Source organism: Tachypleus tridentatus, chromosome 10 (assembly GCF_004210375.1).
Source record: "Tachypleus tridentatus isolate NWPU-2018 chromosome 10, ASM421037v1, whole genome shotgun sequence".
NCBI lineage: Eukaryota > Metazoa > Arthropoda > Merostomata > Xiphosura > Limulidae > Tachypleus > Tachypleus tridentatus.
In genome coordinates, this window is record NC_134834.1 from 134,574,135 (window position 1) to 134,589,933 (window position 15,799).

Below are 15,799 nucleotides of genomic sequence, written 5' to 3' on the forward strand. Positions count from 1 at the left end.
AATCAAATAGAGAGAGTAATATGCATCAGGAGAGTGTGTTGCATTCTTATTCTTGGAGGGTTGTTGCATGATAATTTACATATGAAGATGCAGTGAACCATTTTAATCATAGTGTAGTTAGAGTTTCAAGGGTAATGGCATGTGAAAAAAATTTGCATATAGAGGTCAGCACTGAACAAGAAAGGCAATTGTGTAAGCAGAGGTAAATATATTTTCAGTGAAGGAAAATAATAACTTTTGTATCTGCTAATGGCTGCTATGGGTATTAACACTTTTATTGACAAGGAGAGAACAACGTTTTAACCTTTGTAGGTCATCTTCAGGTTAACCCTGAATGTTACAGAATTTTCTTTTCCTGATCTACCCAACTTGAGGTGAAGACAGTGTGGACCCTCCTCCTCTCACTACACTGTCTTCACCTCAAGTTGGGTAGATCAGAAAGAGAAAATTCTGTAATATTCATGGTTAACCTGAAGATGGCCAACGAAGGTCAAAACGTTCTTTCCTTATCAATAAATGTGTTAATGCCAACACCAGTGGGTTTCTCGTCATTAAGTAATAACTTTTGTAGTTCTTTTTTCCATAATTGTTCCCTTAAACATTACAGAAGATGCTTTGACACTTTACGCATGTGACAAACAGAGGAAAATTTTAATGTACTTGCTAAATAAATAAAAGAACAAAAACTGAAAATTGGGATAAACTCCAATTCTCATTACAGTAAAGAAATTCAGTTAAACTTGTAGTTAGTTAACATAACAGAAGTCAAATTAAAATTGTGCATAAACTCGCAATATGATCAGAATTATGTAAAATATATGTGCATCTAAACTTACAATTAAAGCAACTGATTTAGGTATTTCAGTTTAAACTAATTTAGAGTACAAAACAAAAGTAAAACTCATAATAATGTAAAATTCAGGATCCTCATAATTTCAGAATGAAGTCAAAACAAGATGCTGGTCAGTTAAATGCAATCAACAAATAAAAATTGTAATGCAATAATAGCTTGTAAACATGACATAATTCAACTAACCCTAACAATACAATCAAATAGAAAGAACTCAAAGTGAGATATAACCAAAACATAGAATGTAGCATATACAGAAGGGAAGAAGAACAAACCAAATTACAAAAACTTATTAGGTAATAAAATGTAGTAAACTCATTACGTTTAAACTTGTTATAATAAGTCTAGTAACAAAATAATATAAAATAACACATAATGATAGTTAGTCAAAGGTTCTCATGTTTAGAAGTCAGTAGAGTTTTAAATAAGTTGAAAGCAAAGATAGTGTGAACACTCAATTTTTATATCTATTCCTGTAATTTTCAGCTATGTAGATCATCATGATGCAGTACATATATTCCCTTTCTTTACTTTCTTAGGTCTAAAGTTTTCTTGGCCAGTGCTTATGGTGTCTATGTGGGTAGCTGGAGCTCTATTTTCATGGCCAGAGCAATGAATTTAGAATCTTGGATAGCATTTATATTAGTAGGTTTGCAGCAAGGAAACCTTCTGTTTGCATTAACTTTGTGTCTTGAAGGTTTACATCCTATCCTGTAGTAACAGACATACCAACAATTCCTTGTAGATGAGATTAGGTAGCAAGTAGTATTTCTTGTTTGCCAGAGAAGGTTTCAGTTCAGAAATAAAATACAATAAGCAAAAATCATAGCTTACTGTATGTAGTTATATGAGTATTGTGTGTTATATCAAATATGTACAAGTAAACAATGTGCATGTTCAACAACCATAACTATATACAAACAAATGGCCTAAGCATGGGCAATCCAGTATCACCAGTTCTAGCCAATATTTTTATGACACAGGTTAAAAACAAGCAATTAACACAGCATTACATCCACCACTATATTGGTACAGATATGTAGACAACCCCATTGCGGAATTCACATCTACAGAACACATACTTAATTTTTTCAACCACATTGACTCTATTCATCCCAACATTAACTTCACATGTGAACAGGAAGAAAGCAATTAAATATTATTTCTTAACCTCAAAATAACAAGAACCGACACAAAATTTAAAACAGAAATCCACCAAAAAATCACCCATACTGGACTATACATTTCTTGGGACTCAGCACATGAAAGGAAACAAAAACTCAACATACTAAGAAACCAAATAAACACAGCCAAAAACTATGCTCACCAGATAAAATTAACAATGAATTAGAGAAAATAAAATAATACTTCATCAACATCAATAAGTTTCCTCCACAAACAGTAGAAAACATTGTATGCACACATCTAGACAAAAAGCAAAATCAACTAATAAAAGTAAATATACCCCACTATTTAAAAAAATCATGAAGCCATGTACGGCTGCATACCATATATTCCCGACATCAGTAGAAAAATAATCAGCATTTGGCAAAAACTAGCAACAAAATGTAACATTCCAGTTTATACCAAATTTATTCAAACACCAGGCACAAAACTAAGGTCTATACTATGTAAAAACTACACTGACAAATACCACACCAACATTATTTATAAAATACAATGTGATAACTGCCACGACTTCTATGTTGAAGAAACAAGTAGAAAAATGGAAACCAGATTCAAAGAATGCAAAAAGTCAGCTTTACACATTTTCAAACACTGCAAATCAAACACAACATAACCATAGAAAACACCAAAATACTAAATAAAGAAACAAACATAAATGTAAAATTAAAGAAGCCTTACTTATACCACAACTCCTGCCCAAAATAAGCCAATACAAAGGAACACCTATATACCTGTATTAATAAATATAATCAAACATCTAAGCACACCCTCTACATTCCTGCACTCAATTACACAACCACCTTCAAACATGTGGTTAGCTACCAGTCAGTAACCCTTTCTTTCTTTGTGAACCTGACGATGACAGAAGAAGGTCAAAACGTTGTTTGCTCTTCTATTAGTGCTTTCTCTACCCATACCAACCATTTTTATATATATAATGTGAATTTTTGAGTTTTTATTTAAGCTATAACAATGTAATTACTATTGTGTATAACATTTTTAACATGCATATGAATGTTTTATTTAATTGAAAAGGAGTATATGGAAAATAAAAAAGTTTTCAATCATACATAATATAGTAGTTATGGGAATATCATTAGTAAATTATAAAAATTAGTACTGTTGAAGTTTGGACTTTAATTTTGTTATGTGTTCTAAACCATTGAAGGTCAAGATACATTCTCCATTGCAACCTCTCTTTCATATAGTTTATTATTAATGCTGCTGCAAACGCTTTGATCACTGCTATTGCCCAAGATCATTACATTTAGTAAACAAACACACTTGCACTGATAGATGGAATAATTTCATTGTGTTTCTGTGTAAGTTATCCAGTTGGAGTTGTTGAGGTAGGTTGTATTAGGTTTGTTTTTTTCTTCAACCAAAATACAGTCATATCTTTTGGATTTCTAAAGCTAATCAATCATTTGAGTTTCATTGATGCATGATCTACTCAGTTGGTGATCTCTGTACTATACAAATATTAACAATAACATCTGACATATCTACAACTGTAAGCAGTTCCGATTGTATAATATAGTATCAGCATTTTGAAGCTATTAGCTTACATTTCACATGTGATTCTATACTACTGTTTGTTTTCTACTTTTACTATAACTGATATCAGTTCCAATATATCAATTAAAGTATACTGTATGGAATGAAATGGCTGCTAACCTTCATCTGTCTACATATAATGCATGTCAAAATCACTCAGTGCAGAGAGTGATGCAGTTATCTTTGAGAAAGTTACCAAAAATTATTATTAGCATGATTCATAAACCTAGAAACTGTGGATTTTAGTTTCAGACTGGGGCCAGTTCCTGATATCTGTAATTTTTTTAATGCCAGTGAATTTTCTGTTCCTGCCTACTATATCACAAACAGTTTTTATTTCTGTACAATATACTAACACAATTTTTTTTTGTTTCAGTTTTAGTCTACATTTTGAATATACTCAAACACTATTTTCAGGTTCCCAGTAGCAATTAGAGAAATGCAACCATAAACCACGGAGATGAAAATTTTGTTATAGTCTTTTTCACCATAAGTGGCAGGTACCTTAAACAAATTGAATGACATGGTGTTGAGTTAATAGTGTTTCCTTTGTGCCATAGGTAGTCTTAGATCTATTTTCATTATCTAATTTAAAGTCTTAGTAGCAGAAAACCATGTCTAGTTTATTGAAGTAATAAACACATTTCTGCATGTCCAGAGAATCATCTATCTGTGGTAAGAAAAGGCATTAATGTGTATTTCCTACCTGCCTCAACTCCTCATAGAATCTTAGCATTCCTTCCTTTTTCTTAATAACTTTAATAAATGAATATAGCCAAGAACTTTCTAAAGGTTATATTGTCCTGTACCTGCTTAATTTTAGAACTAGCTTCATCATTTTTACTACAAGACAGCCTCTGTGGCAGTAATTTCATTAGACATGCATCACTTAAGTATTTTTATGTTGTTATGGTACTGAAGTAATACCAAGATAGTCATCTGGTCCCACTAAACTGTATCAATAATTCATTGATTTCTTGCTGCTCTGAGTTTACACTGTCAGCACAACCCTGAACAGTAATGCTATGTTTTAGAAGCCATGAATTTTCAGATACACCATCATTACAGTGACTCCAATGATGTGGCTGTTCTGAGTGATGTTTTTATTTGTTACAAGGCCAATAATCATTCCAGCTACTGCATTTCTGGTTGTCCTGAATTACAGATAAGCATTGTCAAGTGCCAGTAGATTTATGAACAGAAAACTGTTTTCTGCACCAGTTATTTCATCTCAGCATACAGCAACAATGTATTATATTGCACTTTTAGTGTACCTTGTAATGTAACTTGCATATTCAGAGGTACCCAACTTCTTTATCATTTAACATGCATGCAATTCACTGTTCTTTAGTCTTGTTTGGTCTCTATGTTAGATAGCCATACTGTAGAGCTGCAGTTTACTTTAGCACAAGGGAAATTAGCTAACAACTTATGTGATTGATTCATTCAACTGCTTACTCCAAAATCAGAGGCATCTACCATTGTTCAGCTAGTAATAGTGAATTAAGCTGCTTAACATTCTTTTGAAATACTGATACTGTTACCTCTCTACCATATCTGAAGCAGGATCTCTGGAAACAAGTTTTTGTGGTTCAGTGTTCTACACTTTTAGAGAGCTTCAGTAATCTTTCTCATGTCACACTTTAAACAAGATAACCTCCTCATCAGAGTAACTGGTCAAACTTTTGTTTTACGCCTCCTTTAATATATAGCCAGGTATACAAGCAGACAATTTTTTCCTTCATTATGGATTGTCGCTTTGTGGTAATGTTTGTGTTTTTATGGTGTTAGTTTGAAGTATTTTTTCTGTATAGATGCCATTGCTTTGCAGTAATTTTATAAATATATTTTTTTATTTTTCTATAGACCTCTTCAGATAAGGAGCATTTGCTCAACAGTAATGTGTATTGCTTAAGAACAGTTTCTTTATGGTGATGTTCTGTTTAGAAGCTGTTTCTTGATGATAATGTCCTGTTTAGGAGTTGCTCTGTTCTGCAGATGTTATTTGATAATGTTTTTCTTATCTGTAAAAGCTTTTGATTAACAATGATATTCTAACAAGGAATATTTGTTTAAAGATAACTTTAAAATATACCAAAATTTAAGAGTTTTGTTATTAGTAACTAAATTTTTTTTAAATACTAATTTCAAGAGATATTTGACTTTCAGTAATTGAGAGCCTACCAGTTTCAAAAATTAGTCTTCAATGAGAAATACAGTTACAAGAAATAGTATTGAGAAATACAGTTACAAGAAATAGTATACAGTATATTTTGACTCTTATGAAGTAGAAGACAAATTGTATTAGTTTTGAGAAGTTTATGAATTTCAGTAATTAGAATAATTTCAATGCCTAGAATTTTCTATTTGTGAATAGTTAAAACAATCAGCATTGCAAAAGTGCTACTGTTCTTGACCAAAATCGTACCACTGTTCTGGAATAATTGTATTGGCTACAGTTGTTTATTAATGTTTTAGGACTGTCTTTTATTAGTTAAAAAAGCATAAGAAAGGATGAGTGCATTATATTAAAAATAGTTTTGGATATCCAAATCAACAAATCTCATGACAAGCAGAGCTAATATGAAGTCATGTTGAAAGTGAGATGAAATGTATTAGACTGTATGTTGACAGTGTTTGTTATTAATAAAATATGTGCTGCTACTGAAAATTGATTACTTTTAGGAATGGTATAGAACAGTTTTTATCACACAAAATATATATACACTCAGGTCATAAAAATGTTTTCAGATAAGGTATTTGGAATTTCTAAGACAAGAATGTATCATGTACTGAATGACATTAGAAAATGAATATGAATCAACTTGCCAAAACCATCTAAAAAGATACCTCCAATAAGTTATATCCCAGCTGTGATAAATAAAGTGCAGCATTTTTTAACAGGCAGGTGAGAATCCACAAGCATGAAAGTTGGTGGGAAAACACCATAAAGACACCTCAGTCAACAGTTGTAATCAAGAAAACTCTCAATGTGAAAAATCTACACAAGTTTCTTTTACAATGTATAGCCATTTAACTATAGCATTGCTTAAGCAGCTGAAAAATGAAATCTATATTTTTGCTTTTCCATGTGAACACATACTTGATGAGTAGCCACATACAACCTCTGAATTTCTATGTGATCAGAGTGTTGAAATAGGCTCTGGTAAACTATTGTTTACTATTGTACATTAGGTATATTATAAAAAGCATAAGTTGAACAGTGGTGACTTTTTGACAAGATAGACTTACATTGGAGCTTCTTGCTAATGGAAACTGTGTTATAGATCTATTAACAAAATGATTCTCAATATTTATACTGCCATGGAACTTTTATTCGCAGTGGAACCCTGTCGTACACACACACACACATGTACGTGTGTGTGTATATTATATGAGAAACATATTACATATATTATTATTGAAGATGGAATTGAAACACAACATTAGATTAAGTTTGAAGTTCATAATTTTATAAAAAAGTATTTACAAACAACCTCTGTGTACCCTAATCTGAGAATTGTGGTATCTTGTTCTCTAGTCATCACTTTTTCTTTAATTTATTTACCTCCCTTCCTAGAACTAAAATATTTGATACAAAATAGTCTCAATTATATCATTTAGCTTACTTGATAGAAAATGCAATAAAAATTCAGATTCCTCCTGTTACGTTCTCTCTTTTATAATTTCCTAATAGGTTTCGTTGATGTCCAGCCTTATTATATTTGTAATCAATAGGTAGCCTAAATTCCAACAAATTGATTTCCTGTTTTTTTATCATTTAATAAGTCAGAAAAATTTGTAATAATTACAGATCAGTCTCAGTTTTTTAATATAACTACCATTACTGATTTTTGTTTCTTGTGGAATCCCTGGAACCAGTCCATGGAGTTATTTTAATATGATGAACTCAGCCTATGTTATCAAGTTGAAGTGGCTACTTATTATTAACATGAAGAATCAGTTACTGTTATGGACTAGAAAAGTATAGGGTGTTCGGAAAGTCACTGTGCAGTTTTGTCTGTTAATAAATATATAAGAGCACAGTGACTTTCCGAACACTCTGTGTATTACTATTTTATTTTTGCTGTTTCTCAGTTGGCAGCTCAGTAGCTAAAATAGTATTCTAATGTTTAAGAATAACCGGTTATCCCTAATTATATAACTATGTTAGTCTAGTAGAGCTGTTGTACAACAGTGGCTACAGTAATATTTCACTGTTTTGGAACTCTTGTTTATCATGGACTGAAAATGTAGGTGTGTAACTTTCAAGTACTTACCACCAGTTAACACCAAAGTTAGCTTTAGCACATCATTATTCAAAAAACAACCCAAAAAACACTGAAATTGTATCCAAAAGTTTGTATCACTAGATTCTTGGGTATTTATCAAATTTTCAATGTGTTTTACTTTAGCCAGAAGCTAAAGAATTAAAGTTATCTACTTCTGATAAAGAAGATTCCAATTCAAGGTCACTTTCTCCTGGAAGAATTGCAAAAAAAATTAAGCCTTTCAGTTGGTCTGCATACTTGGATCAAGAAAAGTCTAAAGCTGTTCCAGCAAAAGTGTTTCGAGATGTAAGGAATTATTTATTCTTATTGTCATAAAAGATGGTATACTGTAAGTTAATAAGCATTATTAGCAAATTGAAAGCATGCTGACATTAGTAATTAATGTTTAATTGTTTTGAAGTTTTTCTTGAGCATTAGCAATAAGTTTAAGCTGATTAGTTTAAAAGTTTAAGGATTATGAAAGTTTTCCCTTAAAATTACACATGAATATTTTATAGTAATTCTTAAAAATAATACCAGATGTGTTCATTGATGAAAGGGTTTTATAAAAAAATCATTAAATGTTTAAAGATATTTGAAAATTACAAATTATATGTTTTGTTGTTCTGTTATGGTAAAGAGAGTGACAAAACTAACTGATTTTATTTTTAAACATACATACAGTTTTTCAAATTATTTAACTCTAGTTCATGATTGATTTCTGGCTCCATTTTGTTTGTCAGAACTCAAAATATCTGCCTTTTATCATTACTATGGTGTTTTATGTAACCTTCCCATGAACAGATAGGAAACATGTACTTGTGTAAAATGTTCTTTAGTGTTCTTTCTCATGAGACAGAAATTGTTTCCCAAATTGTAATTTTTGAAACTTCCATATGTTTTTACATGATTTAAAATATTTTATAAATTTTGTATTGCATCCATCCAATATACTATACGTGTGGCTAGATCAAAATGCACATGTAACAACCTTATTATAGGATTAAATTTAAAATTTACTTTAAAAACTTTATTATTATTACATGTCAATAATAATGTATAATTCAAACTTTGGTATTAACTATGTTTTTATTTTTTAATTTCAAAGGGAAATATTTAAATAAATTCTCATTCTTCACTATTCTGTGTCACATCGTTTGTCTTGCTCACTGAATTATCCCATTTATTTTCATTCTCTCTTTTATAAGTTTCAGATTGTCCAACCAATTAGAAATAAACACTACAGTTAGTGATAGGCCAGTATATAAAATATGAATCATTTTACCTTCATGGTTTGCTGAGATATCAATAAATTTGTCAAAGTCACAAGAGACTCCTCCTGTGTTAGGATAGTTGGTTAAACCAGATTATGTGTATTGATAGAAAAGATTATTACTAACAGAAAGAACATTTTCATTTGTACAGAATTCTTGCATTCCTTTGTTTATTTTTGGCATTCAAAGTTAGTAGTTTACAACAAAATCTCATTGAGTTTTGACTAAAATCATAGCTTAGACTAGTAATGAAATTTTTTAAACCATTTTATGGCTTAGTTAGAAAAACATTAGCTTTGGAATATTCTATTCTAATGACTTAAATTTTGTTCTAAAATGCATTTATGAAATATACAGGAATTATGTTTTGAACAACTATCACAGAAATAGGTTAATAAAGCATGGCATCTAAGAGCAAAAGACATAGATAACTAAAGTAAAAGTAAACCTGTCTTGCCTCAACCACTTCACATTGCTGTTCAAATTCACTATGGATTCTTCTCAAGCCTTGAGATGAGAATTTTCTCCAGGGTTGTTGATGACATAAATAGATGTCTGCAACGCTTACCTACAAATAGTGATATCTCCCCAGTTGTTGTCCTTATTTTAGTTTCTTTATTTAGAGATGGCTTAACTGCTTCAGGTCCTGCTCTTTAGACTTGCCTCAGCACTTTATGTACTTTGTTGAATTGTCCATGTTTTTGCATGTAATCTGCATGCTCATGGACTGTAATTTTATTATTACATTAATGTCTGGCTTTTTTTGTCTCATTTCAAACAGGAATTGCTTATTTTTACTTGGCAGCGACTTCTGCTGAAGTTTGGGTAATCTGACTTGTCAGTTTGAGAATTTCTTCCTCAGTCCCACTCAATATCCATTTAGGTGTCTGTTGTGACAAGACCATCAGTCAAGCGCACCCTTCTCCTTCACAACTTAGTTCAGTGGTACTTTTGGTTCACCACACCCTCTTGGCTCCTGTCACCTACTGCTCACGAGGTTCTATCACTTTTGGAGATGTGGTCTTTTATGGCATCTCTGGTCCTGTCATGCCCATGTGAGATTCCTTTCATTGGGCACTTGTGTGGTGGAATCTTGATTGGGATACTTTTTCTGCTCCAATTCTCTTCTTCATTCCCTCCAAGATGATCTGCATTGGTAGCTGGACAAAGCCAGTACTCTGGTATATATATCTTTTCATTTTTCATGTACAGATCTATATCTTTTTCCTAAATGTATCCCCTCAACGATGGGGAGTGTGGGGCACTCACTAGGTAAGTTCAAGCCAGTGATATTTGACAATAATGTTTTGTGTATCATTGTTTGAGAATTTCTGTCAGTTCATTGGGCATTAAATTACTTCATTCTTCTTGTCTGACATTGTCTAGGGATACTTCCTTCAGACAGTTCTATCATGGTGATACATATCATTCACCAAGGAGGCACCTTGATTTATGGTTTGGTAGTTGGATTTCTTATACTAAGGCCATGTGCATCACACTTGCCTTATTGCATGTCATGTGCTGGATGATTTCAGTCTCGTTATGGATTGTTTCTTGCACCCAAATCATACATATCCCATGGAGTGGGTATTAAATCCCCTTGTTTTTATGGATCTTTGTCATTGGTGGAGTTCTCCACAGAGATGCCACTGCTAAAGACATCAACACCAAGTTGCTTCTATTTTGATTGCCTGTACCCTATCCACTGGCTCTGGCAGTCAATGCCTTCAGCTTCAATTGGTCACTCAAGTATCTTTATGTGTACCCATCCATCCAATTACTTCATCAAGAGATTTCACTTGTCAATTCCACCTGATTCCTCCCTTTCGGTCAACTAAGCCTTGATTTCCAAAGTTACAACAATGGCTCCTTCCTTTCTTTTTAATTTACTTTGGTCACATAACCTGGAACCCAACCTTTGAGTTTTCCTTTTTCATACCTTGTCTTCATATGGTTCATGGTGAGAAGATTTGGTTTCACAGTTTCTTGTTAGCTTGTGCCATCCATTCATCTTCTATGGAGGTGTACATGTGCCAGTGGAATGTATTCCACAGTTGGTCTACTACCAGATGATTTCTTGTTGACAAGCCTAATATGGTTTGTGTGATGGAAATTTTTCACCTGACTTTTTGACCTTGTGTCTTTAGTCTTTACCTTTTCTGGATATCAGATGCCCTTTATTTCAATACCTTTTGTTTCCAATCCTTTAAATGTTTTACTTACCTTATGCTTACCCTTCTTGTGCATTCCTTCCAGATACATTTCCATACCTGGTGTGTCCTACCCTTTGGGATGGGGATATTCATATGGTCCAACATTCCCTCGATTTACCTCTGTTTGAACCACTTTCTCATGTTCCATGTTTCATCTTTCCTGTAAAACATATTTCATTCTCTTAGCCTATGGATGTCATAAGTCATATTTGTTTGCTATTGACATTTCATATGCATTTTAACTCTTTTCCCCTCAGTGAAATCTACAGATAGCCTGATGTGGCTTTGCTATAAGAAAACACATACTTTATCTCTCTACCTGTCTTCCTTTATCTGGATTATTCTTTTCTCCTGGAGATCTTAGCAGCTTGGAATGGCTGTTCCTTCTTTCTCCTGTATCCTGTGTTTACCTTTACTGGATGTTTATAGACTTCTGTGTCTGATTGGGGCTCTTTGTTCTTATATAATCAGTATTGCTCACTTTGGGAGTACATGTTAACAGCTATTATTTACATGGAAATCCACTTCTCATCATGATCTTTCATTTTCTACCCTTACCATTTGGGTCTGCCTTGTGATTCAGTTGGCCTATTCTTCCCTCCCTTCATCCTCCTGGTCTTTGTTCTAGTTGTCCTCTTACAGATCCAACACCTTGCTTTTTTCCTTGCTTTTGTCTTCATTGTCCAATGGATGAGACTCTGAAATTTGGTATGTAGACCATTCCCAATATGTTCACCTCCTACTATCTAGACCATATCATGGTTTCTTCTTTGGTCATGCTTCATTACTTTGGTGTGCTTCTTACTGTAGAGTTTTTATTCATACTTTTTTCAGGGTCATAGGGTCATTTATTTACTTTGTATCACATGGGTCCTGCTCTGTGGGGAGTGGTGCCTGATCAAATATTCCTTAACTCTAACACCATTGTACAGCCATAATGACTCATGATTTATCTTTCATTGCTTCACAATGCTCAACATTGAGATAGGGTGTTTTGCATTATTGCTTGTAGGTGAAGAACCTCATTATGTATGCTTTATAAATTAGCTTGTTCTGGATCATACCACCTTTGGACTTCATGGGTAAAGCAGAAAGGGATATCTTCCCTACCTTAATTGAATAAATCAGTGTGGTCTGTTTTTCAGAATAGGGTTTCATAATCACCCATTGCATTGTCTCTTGTGATGACATTTGTCCAGATTCTGCAATGCATTCTCATGACCCCTTTCTTCTAGTGGATTATGGGATCCATACTATTTAACAGTTTCTAGCCACTGGAATGGCCAACCTTGGAGCTACCATCCTCAATGGGTTTTACACAAAGATGGTTATAACCATTCAGTGCAGAGTAAGACAGTGATGTTCAGCAGGGGAAAATAATTTCCAATAATCAATACAGTGGAGTGAGATATCAGTATGCAGTTCAACTCTTCAGTTGGGAGCCCTTATCCTGCCTTTGAGTTGATGCTGTACTTCCATGAACAGGTTTTAGATTTAGTTTGAACCAATCAATATAGGTTGTGATACAGGTTTCTGGTTGTCTATTTTTCATCCTCAATTTCTGTTGTCAGTGTTGTGGGTCACAGTCGTGATGTGTGGAATTGCTCTGGTTCTGTCCTTGGCTGTTACTTGTTCTTTCTTTTTCCAGAGATGTTATTACCATTTGGATAGTCCTAGCCTATTTCAGAGTTGGGGGAGTTGGTTGCATGAGACAGACATCCTTTTCATACCAGAATCAGTAGGTCATAGGTAATCCTTGTGTCTTACCTCTGTATTGGAGTGATTCTCAATTCTCCTATTCTTGGTTTGATGTGAGGACAGTATGATTCTCATCCTACCCTCATATGGATGCCAGTACTTGGTGAGAAGGGTTTTGATTTAGCTGATATACCAAGTACAGTTCCATTGCATCCTAGCCATTCTACATTCAGAAGTCCTTCATTTTTTACTTTTTTTTTATTGTGGGATTGAGTTACAATATCTTCTGGTTAGGAATACATTCCTACCTCATTCTCTCCCACTCAGATGTTCTCCTCTCATTTTACATACTGATATCTTACACATTTTACACATGGGTGAAGAGTATACCTTAGAATTTTCCTATATTGAAAATGTATTTCTGATAGGTACTTCTCTCCTTTCACACTTCCAATCCTTCCTACCCACATATTTCAGGTGCTTCTGTTTTCTGTCAAACTTCGAAGTGATAGCATGGTAGAGGAATTGCATGGGTCACATGAGCATGCTATGCTTCTGCTGGTGGATAGGTGATTCCATAATGACTTACATGAAGGACTTATTGAAATCACTTGATTCCACTAGGGGGTGCAAAAGGCTTGTGGCATACATAAAGTAAAAAAGTTTGTATATAGAGAGCATCACTGAATTAGAATAGTTAATCTTGTGAGTGGAAGGAAGTTTCAATTGGAAGTAAATTTTCACTATAAGAGAATTAAAATTTTTATATTCGTAGATACAGTAACATGAATGCATGTGGACCACATCATTACCATTTCTGTATTGTTAGCTAGGCACAGCTGAAAGGGTCAATATAAAAAAAACTAATAAATATATGTATAAGTGTATAATTATGATAATTAAGCTATTTATACTAAACATTTGTGTTCATGTTATAATTTGTAATCCTTCTATAACGAGAAAAGCATAATTTATATTTATTACCAAACATTTTATAGTGGTTTTGAGGTTGGTCAAATTGATAAACTCTGTGTAGAGATAAAATAGAGAAAATAACAGATAAAATATAGTTTTATTGAAAACAAACAATTGGAATGTATTTAGGAGGTTGTATAGATAACACTAACAATATTTGAGATTTCTGAGATAAAGAATAATTTTTAATCATAATGTGAAAATCACTTTGCACTTGGACTAGTAATGAAACAAATTCAAAATATTCACAAACAGATGTTAAGTAAAACTTCTTCATTAAAAATTCTGATTTTTTGTTTACAAAAGATATGTAATGCTTACTAAAAGTTTACCAAATATTGTGAAGGTGCACAAACTGTAGAATTCATATAATCGTATGTGTACAATTATTTATTTTTAGGCACTTTTCCACCCTATATGAAACTTATTTGGGATTGTACAATTATTAAATTCTGGCCAACAAGGCAAGGAAATCTGTCGGTATTGCTTAATTGAGAGAAATCTTGGTCACCTCACTTTCCTAGCAAATCCGCAAGCATCACTCACATTAGTAACCTCAAGTCAAGCAAATGCAGGCTAGGCCATATAGCTATAACATTCTGTGACCTGTCAAAAGCCATGTTGTAAAGCAGCATAATATAGGCTTTAGCCTATTCAAAACTCAAATTTCCATTGAATGTAAGGGAAATTTGCAGGATACCAGTTCATAATTAGCCAGTTTACTTAGATGATTGATAAAATTAACATCACATCTCATTTAATTTGTTATCAGTAAAGATTCAACTTAAGAATGTGTATGTACGTTTTTACTCCCTTGCTTTTCAATAGCTAACTGCCTAGATCACGTGACATGAAGTATGAAGTGGAAAAAAAACTTCTCATTCCAATCTGTAATATTATTTGTAACTATATAGTACTGCATTAAAAGTTTTAGTATGAATTCTCAATGTGCAGATGTGTAAATGAACATGTATTATATACAGAACCCATTGTGAAACTATTAAATGAAAAAAAAACAGAAATGGTAAAAATAAATTAAATTTTACAAGATCAGCTCATGCTACATGCATTGTGTATTTATTACTTGATTGTTTGTTTACACTTCAGTTGTAATTAATTACTCTTCACCTAATGAGGTAGAGTCTGAAATATACTGCAAAACAATAAAATGTTAGGAGTTGAGGCTGTTAGGACAAATATTGATTTTATTTCTTTTTTAACTTTACATTTCACTTTGGTCGTTAAGAAATGAAATTCTTATATCTTTTATATGATCTTTTTGTGAAGGAAATTTATATTGTATCATTCCATCAAATGAAATAACAAATAAAAACATAAACTAATTTTTAAAGTTAACTTTATTTGCTGTTAAAAGAACTCTCAGTTTTTAGATTTTCAAGCCTTTCTTGGCATTAAAGTTGAAATATGTAATTTTTCATCTTCTAAATTTAAACAATTGCAGATGCTTGTTTTTGTGGTCCAATATTTATTCATGTTGCTTTGTCCAGAATAATTAGATTAGATTTAGACATATAATTCATGAACTTGTTATAATGTAAATGGTTTTTATTGTCAGGTAAGTCATGTTGCTGGATAAAGAAAATCAAAAGCAATTTATGTTCAAGTAATAATCTCCTACAGAAATATGTTGGGAGTGAAACCTAGAAACATTTGTATTTAAATTTAGTTGAAAGTGTATTGGAAAAACTTGTATATATATTATTAAATCATAAGAGTGGAAAACCACATTGGTGAGCATAGGTTATTCATGAT

The 15,799-nt window shown here is 32.6% G+C and overlaps 1 protein-coding gene across 12 annotated transcripts in view; it reads left to right on the forward strand.

Annotated features, from left to right (window-relative positions):
* l(3)mbt (lethal (3) malignant brain tumor) overlaps positions 1 to 15,799 on the forward strand; it is a 96,350-nt gene that overhangs the window by 33,910 nt on the left and 46,641 nt on the right. For all 12 annotated transcript variants that reach the window (XM_076463840.1, XM_076463839.1, XM_076463844.1 and 9 more), the window contains one exon: positions 8,011 to 8,172. In XM_076463840.1, coding sequence (XP_076319955.1) covers positions 8,011 to 8,172 — 162 coding nt within the window. The remainder of the gene's footprint in view (positions 1 to 8,010; positions 8,173 to 15,799) is intronic.